Source organism: Anticarsia gemmatalis, chromosome 4 (assembly GCF_050436995.1).
Source record: "Anticarsia gemmatalis isolate Benzon Research Colony breed Stoneville strain chromosome 4, ilAntGemm2 primary, whole genome shotgun sequence".
In the NCBI taxonomy this organism is placed as follows: Eukaryota; Metazoa; Arthropoda; class Insecta; order Lepidoptera; family Erebidae; genus Anticarsia; species Anticarsia gemmatalis.
The window spans coordinates 10,551,810-10,567,995 of NC_134748.1; the positions used below are offsets into that span (position 1 = coordinate 10,551,810).

General features: G+C 38.8%; 1 protein-coding gene across 2 annotated transcripts in view; it reads left to right on the forward strand.

Annotated features, from left to right (window-relative positions):
• The window catches only part of LOC142972528 (uncharacterized), a 64,783-nt gene that overhangs the window by 24,307 nt on the left and 24,290 nt on the right, over positions 1 to 16,186 (forward strand). Inside the window, exon 1 of one of the 2 annotated variants that reach the window (XM_076113738.1) lies at positions 4,117 to 4,441. The exons of the other annotated variant lie outside the window; for it this stretch is intronic. Within the exon in view, the coding sequence (XP_075969853.1) occupies positions 4,132 to 4,441 (310 nt within the window). The 5' untranslated portion in view covers positions 4,117 to 4,131. Of the gene's footprint in view, positions 1 to 4,116; positions 4,442 to 16,186 lie in introns of those variants that run through there. 2 annotated transcript variants of the gene reach the window in all.

A 16,186-nucleotide genomic window follows, 5' to 3' on the forward strand; every position in this document is an offset into this window, starting at 1 on the left:
TCACACTAATTTGTAACTTAATCTTTAATCGGTTGTTCCTTGGCTAACGGTGTCAACTCGAGTCTGAATTGTATGGCATAGCTACTCTACAGACGCATTTAAAGGCACACTATATTTATTATAATAGAACCAAACGGCGATCTGTTATCTGCGGCCCTGCAGAGTGTTGATTAGCACTCGGTTGATGTTTTAAGTACAGGTACGTAAGTAATGTAAACAGTGATTTGTATAGAGGTTAACGACATGTAATGTGTTGAAACGTAATGTAAGCTCAGTTTACATGTTGCAAGTCGCGGGAGAAAGTGGGCGGGAGGGAGTTGGGCGTCTGGCGGTACTCGCGCGAACATCGACGTGCACCCGCCTTCACCGTGTCACTTCAAAATTACACTAAGCAAATAAACGCCAGATATAACCGCCTCCTGAATACCGCTACTTATTATTTTACTTTTGTTATTAAGACAAGTGCAGCATTATTAAGACAACGAGATAAGTCGATAGTGTCAATAAAAGTGAAGGATCCGGCTGATTCAATAGAGCGACGCCGTAGTAACTGTATTTCTTCTTCACGCGACAAATTGTTGGCGTGTCCAACTCTGTCACGACAGAGCGAAACTATCTAATTGAGTTCACACATGAACAATGCTGCAGAATGCATTGCGCTTGTGGCCACTCTCAGCGCAAGCGCAGCTCTACTTCATTAGCCGTTACGTCATTTCTAAACACACACTGCACTTAATTAATCTATGTTATGTCCCTTGTTCGTAATATAAGTACCCGTTTTAGACTGAGTAATGCGAATACTCATTTTGGAACAAAATATGACCGGTTTAAATTTATTACTCATTTGATTTGTAGCCATCAGCTGTCGATCATCAGCGATAACATGAACATTTAATTACTTGGTTAACTTTAATTGATTAATTAGTATTTATTTTGTTCCCAATGTTATATTATACAGTGAAATTATCCCTAAAATATTGTTGTATAACTTGCTACATAACTTAAGTTTTTTCATGACTATACATTACTTTTCATTTACAGTATGGTACGGTAATTTCTCTTGTAGCCTACTAGCATTGTGTTAGTGGTGTTAGCGCCAATTTCATGCGTTTTTTATGATCTCCGATTGACGTGCTCTAATGAAAACATGCGGACATAGATCAAGTACATTCTGTTACTCTACTGTATGCTATGTTTTAAACTTCTTGTATAGCTTCTCGTTATGGAAGTCTTTAGTTCATCTCAAGTGATAGCACAATGGTTATAATGCATTGACGTGGTTTATCTCGACGATTGATTCAATGAGTCTTCTGTCGTGTATTTTAATATGTCACCGCATAAGGTGGTGGATTTCATTTTCAAATTTGTGCGGCACGTTTTTTGTCGAATAAATTTGCATGCAATGGTACTAGTTTGCTAAGCAGTCTGTGTTTGTCGAACGATGTTCGGTTTGATCCATGTTTGCACTACGCCATTGTGCTGCCTCGGCCCAGACTGTGTAATCTGACAAGCGATCCCACGGAGAGAGCCGAGAGCCGCTTGTGGTTTGCTCTTTCACAGAATCGTCCTAAATTTCTGATGAGGATGCAAATTTTGTAATCCACCAACTTGCCCCAGCTTATTGAGTTTCACTCGCGAATAATGCCTACCGTCTCTGAATTATTAAATTTGGAATCAGTTATAAACATCGTAATTTTATTTAAAAAGTAGTTACCCAAGACATTTTACTGCTGTAACATTATGAAAATTAAAACGTTATTAAAGTTAATTATTTGAAATTGTCTAGTTTAAATGTGTAAAGTGACAGTATCAGCAGGCGCATATGTGTTTTGGTACCACGACACGGTCCAGCTCTCGGTTCGTGCGACGCACTTCCACAATAGACTGTTGTTTTTGCGAACGCAAGTTCAACGACCGAGCAATTTTTGTACACTCGGCCTCTAAATTATTAAAAATGTAAAAGTCATCAGTCAGGAGACGGTCTACCGAACTGTGAAAAATGGTGTGTCGCTATCTATGTCGCGATTATACTGAAGATCCGGTCTATTATGCGAATATTTATTTAGTTTCTTTCAACAATAGAATACTTCGCTTTTGTTATTGATCACGCGATTATCACTGATATTATTAAGTCATACGTTTACTTATTAATAAATATCACACGCATAAGTAATGCCCCGTAATTGGCGACAGAGGCTATCGCCACTGACTAAAGACATCGTGACATCCGCCCAACTAACTGTAACTGTTATCATACAGAGAATTGTACCTATTGATTGAAAACGCTCGTACATTTACATTTTATTTTAGATTAACCATCAATAAACATGGCTTTTGAAGCAGCTGTCGTTTGGATGACAAACGGTTTGAATTTACAATAGTTGTGGATGCAACTAAGTTGCTCAAGAATACTATCGCTGTTGGGTTGCGCAAAGCAGTTTGATTGAAGCGAGTATGAGTCATAGCGACGTTATAATAGTTTCAACTAGACGTTTATGAAGGTATAGAGGCGAGTGTGCGCGAGCCGCCTCATTGGGATTCAGCACGACCCGATGTGGACCAAACTTCACCTTATCCGGCCACCTCGTAATGTCTCCATTGTTTACCAGATTGGTTAAACCACGAATATTTAATAAGTATCCCATCGTTCAGTAACTTGATATTAAAACGATATATCTTTATACAATTATTTTGTACGCTTAGCAGTACATAGAATGCGTCAGGTCATCCATAGCAAAATGAAATTTCATGCTTTGTGCAAGAAACTATATGAATTTACATTTTTCGGATCTAGCGAAAGCAAGGCTGTATTAGAAAGGCTAATTGTTCCATGAGTGAAGATTGCGAGGCATCTTAATGCAAGTTGTACACGGCACTTTGTCATTCGCAACAATTATTGAGATTGACTTGAATTTAGATTTGCATGTTAATTTATAACGAGTAAAGATATTTTCGACTAGATTTATTTTGTTTTCCGTTTTGGGATAGCTTTCCTTCTTTGGTTAGCAAGACACCTTATTGGCGTCTCATTCTGTCCTACTTCGGTCATTTCGGCTTTAATGGCTTAAACCTAGAGTTCTCTTCTCAATTTGTGAATACTCTTGTATGTTGTTTGTATGCAGTCTAAAAACAGCAGTAGGTTAAATATTAATCAACAAAAATAGGTTTAGTTCTCAGAATGGCTGTTATCCAGAAAGCTATTTTAAACCTAGCGTTGTTGTCGATTCGGGTCATGATAATTGAGCTTGGACAAGTTCAAACTTAGATCATTTTTGCAATCCGAAAATTAAATTAGATCCACAGACAGCCATTGATTGCATTATGTCCGTTTTAAATAAACAAAAGTTAATTTATCTGTATGATCCTGTGATCCAAGACCTATGATACCTATTATTGACAAGGCACATGTCATGATTACAAGACTGTCAATGATCAATCTTATTAACTTTTAATCTAGATTATATTCCGACTTGAACATATAAATTGCAAATTTTTTTATTGTTTCAGTATACTTGTGACGACTTTGTGTTAGAATCTGTCGAATTCTAGATAACATTCAGTAATTCTATTTACCATGTCAGGTTTTCTTACCACCTGTCGTACTTTTTATACGAGGAATAATTATATTTGGTGTAATTTTTTTAAAAAGAATATAAATACAAAAACATCCTAGATTTATTTTGAACATTTAGGAGTTCTTAGAATTGGCAAAAGCGGATCCAAATATAACTATGGTTATGTTTTTTTTATTATGACAAGTGTCTCTGTGAAGCGACGGACTATTGTAGTTACGTCATTTTTGCGGTAATTTCACGGCTCGCGCGCCTTTGAACTGTTCCTTGTGGAAAAGTGAAGTGCGAAGTTTCGGCGAGGCGGCGCAGCGCGCGGCGGAGCGTGGCCGCCGCGGGGTCGTCGGCTCCCCGCGCCGTCGCGCCACCGCCATCCGCGACGCTGCTACATTCTATCATCAACCAACTACTTTATGTGATGATCTTCACCTAACTATTTGGCCAAACGTATGTCTTGCGCTTACGAACAATAGCGCTCAGTAACAGAAATGATGGTAAAAAAAAAATGATTGTGAAAGTGCTGCTGAAGTCTGGAAAGTAAGCCCTTTTCGCAAGTATTCCGATGATCAAGAAATACTTAGTAAAGTGCAGGATTCTGGAGGTTTCGGTAATCTGCGACAGTGTGTATGATCAGGAGGGCGAATTGCGCGGGCGTCGGAGGGGCGCGCGGCCCGCGGGGTGCGCTCGGGCGCTGCACCGGGCCCGGCGCGGAGCGCGCACCACTCGCCAGTCCCCGAGACACCGGCCGTGCGAACGGCCACCGCGATACCGCCGCTACGCTTTGCCGCGACCCTCTCGCGTTCAGTTCAGTTTAGTGACTTCGCCGCCCGCCCAGGACCAGCGGCGCTCGCACCCCGCCGTGCTGTACACATGTGAGTCTAGCCACTAGACACCATTCACACCCACGCGTGCATCGTCCGACACAGGCTGCCGCCGCCTCGCCTCGCCCGCCCCGCGCTCACACCCGGTGTCTGCTAGACGCCGGCCGGCTTTTCACATAACCTCTTTGTGGTGCAATTCTCTAACATTTCAGTGATCGGTGTTCTTTGTTTAATGTATCATTCATTAGTGGTGGATTGATACGGCGATCCGTACCTAACCGAGAACTTTTATTTACTTACTAGAATTTCTCTAGACCTGTTTCACGCATAAATTATTAAATTACGTATTCATCATGCACTTAGTAATTTTTATACAGGTATGGTCACGTATGATTTTTTTTTCAGAACTTAGTTTGCGATTTTCCTTTAAATGTGATTTTCTGAAAAGAAAACAATACAACTTAATGCGAACTAAGTTAGCATAGTAATTAGTTTTAATTCTTTAAAACCGAAATAAAAACTAACATTACATATTATTATAGTTTAAACATCAACTCGGCATGCGTTTATGTCTTTTGTTCATAATATTAACATTTAATCAAAAGTCTATTGTTCAGTTGCCTAGTGGACGGCAGTGGTTACTAAACTGTGCGTGACAGCGTCTAGCGGCTGCGGCACGAGTGGTATGACTAATTAATTAAACTAATCCCATAAACAGCAAGATGGCAGTCGGGTGCCATAACAGAGCGGTCATAGTGAATGGTTAGTTTTCGATTAGATTAATTAATGCAATTCCCGTTGGGCGGCAGCGCGATCACGCGAGCGTCAAGTGTGTTGGTAAGTCGGACGCGTGCCGAGTTTTCCGCCGGCCGCAACACTCGCAACAGCAGCGCCGTCGTCGCCGCGCCGGTCCGCGCCGGACCGCGCCGCCAGCCGGAGGTCTACGAACCTACCGTGGAAATGGGATTATTGCACGACGGACATAATGCTATTTCGCGCTCGTTCTGCTCCGTAATGAATAACTGATTCTAATTCAGTACAGTTTTACATTTTGCCAAATCGTAACTGCCTGTTTCGCAAGTCATATTTTCATCTTGTTACTGAAAGTCGTAAAAGAAAGCTAGGTAGAATACTGGATGGAACGGTTCGCGTGACTATACAAGTTTGCTTATGTACTTAATACAATTTTGGCCGACATGTCAGTTGAGCATCTGGAATTCGGTTTTAGTTTTTTGCATAGTAAAAGTTTGTAATTATAAAGTCATGTGGTACGTAACCATGCACAATCGGAGTAGCGGAAGAATTGCAGCAGTTACGATGATCAGCGATCGTCGATCAACCAACATAACAACTTTGAACATGCAAAACAATTTTTAAGTAGTTTATACATTATCACGAGTACTTATGGTGTAATTAATTATATACAGTGTTGAAGAAACGTTAATCATAAAAATTTGCGTGCTAGGTTTGCGTGCGTATGTTTATTTTTAAAAAAGTTTATTTTTATTGCTAGCTTTCTGAAAATCTCATTATTAATTATTATTTTTGAATTACATTTAGTTAAGTAATTCTAGTATATTATTAAGCATAAACGGAACATAATAAGTTCATGTCTGAAGTCTATTATACCCTTCCGTTATGCGCTCCGCCCAAACGATTTTTTAACTTTAATGATTATTAGTTGAATTTTATTAGACAGTGATGAATGACTGGTCATTTATTTTCATAAATAAGTTAAATGGCGGTTAATTTATTACTAAAATAAATAAACAGGGTTAATGTAAGCACCACAACAAATACATATCATGCGTGAAGTGTCAATAGAACATGGATATGTCAAATGTCTGTCATTTTCTTTTTACGAGCTTCACTTTATTCATTTTTTCCTCAAAATAAACTTCAACCTTTATAAAGTTTTGCTTTGAAAGGTATTTTATGATATCCCTTGAAAGTAATTTAATTTTCCCGATATAATTAAAGACTATGTTAATCAGACATAATCATTTTTATTGAAATTACTTAAAGAATCGTCAATATCAAAGTAAATGTGCTGCTTATCTAATACTCTACTTCTATAAGTACGACTGTAGCATATATTGTGATTTATAAAACCTTAAGTGTTATCTTGCAATCAGTTTGAACCATTTCTGGTCACATGTGGCTTTCTACCGATAGTTATATCGTTCAGGTTGGTGCAATCGGCCTCATTGCGGCAAGCCAGACGGCTGCACAAGACAGATGTATGTCCTATTGAGCTGTCGTAACAAGCCACCTGATCGATCGCCGCTAATACTGCCCGTTAGCTACCGAAATGTCGCCGATCAGGCCTACTGTTCACACTACACTTGTCTTAATATCCAATAATATACCACTACTCTAGACATGATATCTTTATACACATAAGTATGTATAGACTAAGTTCTCCAGTCTGTAAGATAAGCTACAATTTCTCTTTTTTTCCTGTTCTCTAAGTCTCATTTACAAATAATGCAAATTCGAGACTAATTAATGTGAATAATATAAAACGCAAACAAGCTATCTCGTGAGAGTTCTATACGTATTGAGATCTTTTGTGTATTATTTTTTGTATGACGTCGCGCAATATGGTACGAGATGGCTCATCGTTCTCAGTAGGTATTCGGCGCTATTACAAAAACAGCAGCCACTATGAATCATACAAAAGTACGTACACAGAGCTGATTCAAATCTGTTAGCAGGGACCTCTGGGAAATTTAAATATGATCATGTGAACGATTCTCCAGTAACAGGGTTTTTGTAATATCTAAACATTGTTCTGCAGTATTTGCATATTAGCGCTGGCACCGTCTTTGTTTAGGCTATCTGTTCGTTTTAATCTAGTATCAGCATGTAAAATACAGTGTATTGCGGGCCGGATTCCCAGACTATTACCGTTGGTACCGTCATTAGATACAGTTGCACGTGAAATATTCTTATGCTATTCGAGAGCACAATTCGGTGTTACTGGCGGTGAGATGTCGGCGGCGGCGGTGCGCCGGTTGTTATGATGAGAAATCACGGCAATCCCGCTACTCACCGCTACGGTACTTTCTATGGCTGTTGATCTCCATTTAATGCATTTCGTTTTGCCAATGCGGTCAATTAATCACTTACCTAGTATTTAACTGTTGTGCTATGTTATACTTTTGACAGACGGTATTAGGTTTTTGTAAGATAAACTTAAAAGATCAGGCGGCCAAAGCAATCAACGAATCTAGTCTTGTCGATAATATTGATACAATAATATTTGGGTGGTTTGGTTGCCAAAATGAAGAGTAAATAAAGTTCTCAGAGGCACAAGTGTTCGTTTACGTCATGTGACTAAGTAACCACACGATATCGAGTTTAAATATCATGCACGAGGACATGTGGTAACCACATTGTTCTGGTCAAATCGAGATTGAATCATAACTTTTAGTGAGTAGAACATACATTGGTTTGTTGTGAGTGCGCACAGGGCGGGAGGTGACGTCACAGACAGCTGTAGGGCGGCTGACGTCACGTCTCGCCGCGGCCGTTGACCCCCTTCAACCCTCGAGCGCGCCGCTCGACGCGCCTACCTAGTGCCTCCTACCATGAATAACTTATTGTATTATATACGAGCTGAACACAGTGCCGACCTGGGGCAACCTGCACTCAAATACTACTGAATTTTATTTCAGCTCCGCCGTATTAAAAGGCGTGCACTTTTATATTTTTTGCTTTGCAACCTGCCTCGTTATTCGCGGAGGCACTTATTATGTACATAGATAAAGTCCATATTTCACGGCATGTCACCGGCCTTTCAAAACTAGTGGACTGTGTTTGTTTTTTGCTGTCATTCGATTTATATTAGCGACACGAGAGTTTTGTAATTTTAAGTAAATCAAGCCAGTGCAGTTATTTCCACTACATAGAAAGAAACATTATATCTATAAACATTCATTACGGCTGCGTTTCTTAGAAATAGACATCCTGTCTTTACAATCACAGGCATGAAGACTATGTTATAACATTAATCATTGAATAGAAAAATTACTGTTGGTCAGTGTTGAGTCTATTCGCTTCTTTTGCTGGTATTTTATAGCCTCCTATTCAAATACTGTTTATATAAGTGCAGTCTATAAAATTACCTAGAATACACAATTTTTGTAATGGTGGTGTAATATCACGACCCCTGCACTTTTGCCACCCTACCTGAGCCCGGAAATTTCTCGTGGGACTTGTATTGTCGTTAATAAGTGCGAAAATACGATCCCTCCCTTCATTTCTAGTGGAATGGCTGTGTTTATTGCATTTCCTTATCATGTACATAAAAATCCATAACTATATAGTTATTCAATAGATCCTAAGATATGAAAATCTTCTATTTGTTTCATCGATGTATTGGATAATAGAAAATACATTATCACGTCGATCATAATTTCTTATTCATTTCAGTAGAGACCGATATTCTCTGCAATTTGTACTTTATGTAGATCAATATTGAATAGAACATCGTGTGTAGCTCCAACACTTTTACCATACTCTGTATCTGGCGTCACGCAAAGTGATCTCCACCCATCATACACATTTCTACCACCTTATGCACAGTCTTTACGTTGGTACATAAAAGAGAGTTCGTAGTATAATTAGATGCTTTCGTTTTTGTCATTTCACCGTACATAATTTTTTACAACAAACTTTCTCGTTTGTTACACATATCTCACAGTGGTTATGAAAATGATAACATCTCTTGAAAAATAAAATACATTTACATCTATTTAACTATTTCCAGTGGCTTTGCTTGCGTGGTTCTTTTAAGAGAAATAGGTCTATCGCGCTGTGAAATTCTATGTCTGCGATTCTGCTGTTAAGCAGGGAAGTGAATCATATTGTATTCTAGAAAACCATCGTGTTTCATTGTGTAGTCAGTCTCTTGGAACATCAATCTTATCAGAGAAGACTTTTATTGATTTGTTTTGTTGCCAATTTAAACATTGTTGTGTTTATTGGCGTCAGTAGAATCGATTTTATTCTGACGTTAGATTATAAGCTGCCCATGGTGCGTCTGCGTATTGTGGATTGCATGCACGTACCCATCGTTCCCTGAATGAGGGCTGGCAATCGTCGCGCTACGTGAGGAAATGTCCCCCGGCGCGGACTGCTATTCCAATCGATTACTAGCACAGACTAAATCAACTGTATCTTAGTAAAAAATAACAAATCCGTATAAATATGAACACTGCGAACAGTTCTAAAAGTGTTTATCAAACAAATCGATTTTGTGATGTGAAAATATTCTTATAGTTAAGTGGATCACTCGACTCAAGTCAATAGCACGCGTTTAAGTAGGCGCACGAGTGCGGGCAACTCTCAATGTCTTAGTCATCGATAAACAATAAACAAAATGACAAGCTTTCTAGCTTACTTTAAGTGAAAAGCAACTAACGGCAGGAACATTTTACATTAATTGGCTTTATACTTTACAAACGGATTCGAGTCAGCATCGACAGTCGAGAGGGGAGGCTGGCGGCTGGCTGGGTGGCTCATTAGTGTACTGAAGTGGATCACAGTTTTAATTGCGCCGTCGGCTACCTGCATACCTACCATTACTTACCTTTATAAAATCAGAGTCAGATGCTGAATTGCGGTGTTTATTAACTGTTTTTTTTTAAAACCGTATATTCATACTACAAAATTATAATATTAGATAATAATATATTGGCACTGTATGGTTGTGTTAATATTTGTTTAATAATTCTAGCCCTTGGATCCTGTAATTTATGCCATACGAATATATCTCGTTATTATAATATATACCTAATCGGATAGTACTAGTATACGCGTGTGAGTAATGGGCGATGGCGTCTGGTGTATCCGAATCGTGACTACCACTCCAGACTTCATGCTATAAATTATCTTCTTTTATTTAGAACCAACTCTTTCCATTTACTACACATGAACATGCAAAAACGTGATTGCCTTTAAGAATAATTTTATGCTAATCATCAAATTTTTATACCATGTCAGACGTTTAGAAATTATATTACTCGCTAACATATTAAATAGATGGAAGTAAAGGAACGGTATGTAGTTTAAATACCACAGTTTTAATTAGATAGTCTGGTATAATTATTTATCGCTGTTCCCTGCACAGTGAGGTAAAAGATAATTATTTATCACCCTTGTATCTGAGTCATAATAAGGGACCAGTTTATTGTCACGCATTGGGGTGAGTTAAACTTGGAAATACTGCCTCCGTGGCGTAGTAGTTAAGGTAATCACGCTGCTAATATTGCGTCAAGAAGTCGTGAGTTCGATTCCCACACGAAACAATTATTTTTGCGATCCATAAATAGTTGTTTCGGGTCTAGTTGTACATTGTGTCCGTTATTTGTATGTTTGTAAAAGTCCCCGCGACAAAAGAGCAATTCTAAGAATGGCTCTTTTTTAAATGAAAAATGAATATTTCGTAGTAGATTCACAGGATAATAAACACTAACATTCTGGCTGGCAACAAATGCACCCTCGCTATAGTATAGTCCGAGAATAATTGTGTTAACTCGCAAAAAATGAAGAATTTCGCTCGCTAATGACACACAGGCGTGCCTATACTGCCTATCGTCTTTCGTAAAAACATTATTAATTTATATAGTAATTTCCTTATGGTGTTCCTATGAATAGTACATCCTATTAAGTCTCGTAGGCGTTGTAAGAAGCGACTTAAGATGATAGCCGGATGCTTAAGCGGCAGCCGCGTGTGGGCTGATAACATCTACGCGATTACTGAGCCTCACTGAAATGTCCTGATTATGTGCATCTTCCTGCTTATCAAGTAGGTACCAATAGTAGCATCATACACGATAGACTTGAGAATATTAAGGCATGGTAAGGTGTCTGTGTTACAAGATTAAGATACAAATACTTAAAATATTATTCAGTTTGATACTAATCTGTAGCGTGGTTCAAGGGCTTTTGAAGGCTGCTGCTTTGATATCATTTTCTTCTTATCTAATCTATGTGAATGTACTTTGTTATGATTTTAGCAGTGCCCAAGCTTCAGCAAGATATTATCAGTTCTATATCAAAACAACATTAGGCAGAACATAACATTTAAAGGACCACTTTATGTAGCCCTCAATATACGTACAAAAGCGGTAAATTACCGTCTATTTTGATAAACTATACTGACATAAAGGATACTATAAAAAGTGTAAAACTGCCATCAGCTATCCAAACATGATATTTATAGAAACACCATTAACGCCATTGTTGTTTTACTCCAAGAAGAGTCAACACAAAAGCACAATATACGAAAGTAAAACTGATTTGGATTTTCAGAGTATAATCTATAGTTGTAAGTGTTATGTGTGGTGTGCACTGTTCGTGCCCTCGCATGCACCACCTCACCTTTCTGCACCACGCTTTGATTAACAGTACATAATACGTACCGTGTTATGTTATAATTTATTATGTAACAGCACACGTTAACAACACCTTTTTCTTAAACTCAGTGGTAATTTTAATAAAGCACCAGCCGTAACATGCATAAGCACAGACAGAACTGTACCCTTCCTCATTGAAAAGAAAAAGAAAGAAACATTGTTTTTGAATTAATATCTAAATATTCCCAAACAAAATGTTGAATATTAATATTCATGTCTGGGGTTTATTAACGCGATCTGAGGTGTCGTAGCATGTGGGGCGTGCTCGCTCATACCCATATTTACATTTCGTACACGGGAGCGGCTTGATTTACTGGCCCTCCGGCTTCAGCCGGGGGACTTAAATTAGTGCGCTGTCATATGTCACGCAATATTTTATTTTATTTCGTTTCTCTCGCACAGTGCGCTCGTGGGCTTATTTCGCTCAAAATCTCCTTTCTTGGGAACGTCACGAGTTATTTATAAATGTGCCTTATTTAGAGGAGTTCCTTCACGCCCAGTTTTATCGTCGCTCTGCACCTCTCCACGAATTCTAAATGTCAAGTTGACTGTAAAAGATCTTGTATTATTTTAAGCTACATTTTTAAATTAAATTAAAAGTAAGTGTTTTCTAATGAAACGTCGTCGAAAAGGTAGTTGATTTCATGTGTCACTCAAGATGTTATTAGAAAAAGGAGAAGTGACAAGATTGATAGTAGCTAACGTTGGTCAATAACGAATTGGGAGTGGGGCGCACTTCAAAAGAGACGAGGGTGATTGATGTTTCTGTATCCCCTTGACGAAACACAGAGACACCCAATAAGTCGCCGCATGTCCACTGAAGCCAATTTGTAGCGTAGGACCGAGATTTACATTAAATTGATTAAAACATTCTAAATCATTAACTTTATCGATAATAACATTAAAACATTTCTTGGATATTGATCAAGTGCAACAATTAATAATACACACATATTAGGACGATGTTTATACAGTAAGCCGACCGGCTTGGCTGTATCTGAACTGAATGTCGCAGGCGCCGGCTGGCACGCGGCGGCGCCGCATCTTGTCGCCTGTTGTGATAGTTTCAGCCTTCTTTTTGTTATGCAATTTAATTTTGCAGTCAGTACATGTCTCTGCTCTTATATTATTATTAGATGCGTCATGTATGAAATGAGTCTTGGTTTGTTTATGAGAGTTGATTCCTACTGATTTAATGCAACTATAAAAGGATACAAAGTAACAAAACTTTTTTTAAAGGAACAATGTAATATAACAGAGCGTATTTGGATAAAGCTAAAAGACAATAGAATATCGGATGGGTCACGTTCCAAGATGATGTAAGCGGCGATTTCCTGCGAGGAGCGCAAAGCACTGCTGGATGAGCGTGTGGCGTGCGCTTGCCTGCTAATTAGTCGTGCTGACGTCACCCGTGGGGAGCGTGGCTTCGACTCGCCATTACCGGAGGCCTTCGCGCGGAAACGACAACGACCGACGCTTTCTCTACGGGACTGCACCAACTCTGCACGTTGGCCCCGCTATTTACCACCTGTCAAGGTCAACATTGACCAAATTAACACACGTTTTGTCGTGGACAACTTGCAATGACACTCATTACTCTGTCACCTTCATAGTTCCATGATAATAGGTGTCGTGTCCAACAAATGGCTATAAATCTCTGTTTCACAAGGAACAGTGAAAGATCTGTGATGAGAGGCGTCGATCTAACGATCGCATTTGATAAAACAGGCGGTGCTCAGGCGCGTCGCTAAGCGTGACTCATCTTAATGGCTGCAATTACGACAGCACGCGGAGCGACCAGCAGCACCACGCGCCGTCTGCTAAGAAAAATCACGTGCCAATCTCTACTACAGAATAGAGACATACTAGAACGTAGGAAGCTTAAGCCTCCGAGATTTTTTATACCTGACCGCCAGTTTAGATTGAATAGACACAAATGTTAGTTCTAATATGGTTTTTACCATCTGGATTGTTCTAATCGTTTCTCACTACCGACATCAGCGGACGAACTAAATCTGTTAGTCACAATTGAAGGTCAAGCTCGATTGTCACTTCGATGCAGTGTTGCACGCCGAAGTCCGACCAAATAAAGGAAATACCTTTTTTCTATTAACTAATGAGGTCGGCCAATATTGTAAGAAGTTAGATAAAAACGTTATAATCGCTACAAGTGGCCAACCTCTAATTGCAAGAAAACGCTAAACTTTCTGTTGTTCTTATTGGGAGAAATGGTTTTTGCTGTACAAGGTTAAATGTAATGAATAAAGCAATAACATTAATGTCTTATTATCTATGTGAAACTTGTGGAGCAAATCAATGATTATATTTTGTCTGAGTCATCTTTGTCAATGTATTTAAACGGCTAACATAAAGCGAACATCTGCTCGTTGAATTCTTTTCCTTGACGATGTACGTATATTATTTTATGTACACAGAGATTCTCTTTCTGCTATGTTCAACATTCTAATCTGGTTGACGAAATCTATTGAGCTTTAAATCGACTATGTATTTAAAGTTGTATTATGCGAGGGACAAAATCGTGAATCATGTCACGGGTGTTTTAAATGTCACGTGACTCTCTGTGAAAGGACCTACAACCGATGCTGTAAATGCCGTCACGATCTCGATTTGGATTGTTGTAAAAAGCAACTCCTTATATTCTTACGAAATCCTTTTGCTTATTGAATCCCGTTTATTTTGGTACATAATCTTCTCGGTTTGAGGATTTGTCCGTATGTTTATGAATTCCGATTGCATTAACATCAGATGAATCAGCGCGGTGACGTCAACCTCGTGTGCGGTGCTCTGCCCTCTCGCCCCATTTCCTACTTTCTACTACGTGGCCACGACTTCAATTGAAATGACACATACCTGAAAATGTGTGTATCAATCTATTTGGTTTAGTTACAAGGGCTACGAATAAAGTGAAGTTTTACATTGAAACGTTGTTTAGTGACGGCGACGTCTTGTTTATAATTCTCACCGATATTTATAAGATTCGCGGGATCTCGGGATTCATCTGCGTTTTCCTTTCATTCACGATTACATCTATAACATGTTGTTATTGAAAGATACAAAGCACTTGCATACGATTTCACTGGAGTCGTTGACCGTTGCATATGTACGTAGGAATGTAACGCGCCTTAGGTACTCAGTTTAATAATGTGTTGGTATTTACACGTCGAATGACCCGCTCCAAATACCAACCTAGGAATGTTACTCGTAGCTTCGAATAATTGTCATTCTATGCAACGATAGTTGTTACAAGTACAGATAGGCCTATCATTATTTCTGTTTGTTGAAGGCAGCATTATCGACATCATTAGAGTTATCCAACGCAAAGATTTAATATCGGAATATTTCGAAGCTTAAAGCTGCAGCCCGAGGTGAACCACTAACAGGTTGTTAGTCGCCAACTTTCAGCATCACATTAACCCATTTTGCCCCTCAACATTTACATTTTGCATCATGTTACATAAAACATCTTTTATCAGCAGTGATATATCCGCAATGCACTTAAGATGCAGCAGTGAAGGGTTGTATAACAAAAATAAAGACTTAATTTTTTTTAAAAGATGATATATTTGTTTTTGAAGACAATTTAGAGACTACATCCCGCCTGATTACTATTGCGACACGGAACAATGCAACTTTTCAAGAAACAATAGACAGATAAATAACATTTTTTGTTGTACAGTACCAACCACATTTCAGCATTAATTTCCAACACCTACATGCTGCCCACAGCCTGGCTCTCTTACGTGTTTTACTTTGAAACTTAAGTACAAAATACTTGCTATTAGCAGTAATATAGTCAAATCAATATGAATGTTTTATAAGGGAGTGCTATTTAATAGATTCATTATAGGATTTGTATGTGAAAACGGAGTGGTACAGACGGTGTTATCGTGGCCCTCGTTATGGCGGCTACGCAGGATAACTCACGTTGTCCACCCACGCCGCGCGGTATAAAACCAGCGCCGGCGTGTAGGCTGCCCAGAATATCTTACTGCACTCCACTTTGAAAGCTCGTCGTTAATTATTATCCGATTCCTGCTAAACTAGTCCTAGTGAATAGGTGATAACTTGGCGCTGAGATGTGGCTAACATGAAAGTTAATTGCACATACACCGCCAGATGAAATCTCTAGACAAAAAAATATGCAGTTATGTTCATAATAAGTGTTAGATGCTAGTGATAAGTTGAAGTTATCGGTGCTTTACTATCGTTGCCTATTTACAACACTTCCTAAACCGTTATCTAGATAACTAATTAAGTAAAATAATTTATCTTTCTAAGAAACCATAACGTCATACTTTATTCATCCGAAATAAAGTTTTATAGAGCGCAGCGGCAACGTACAATTTACCAA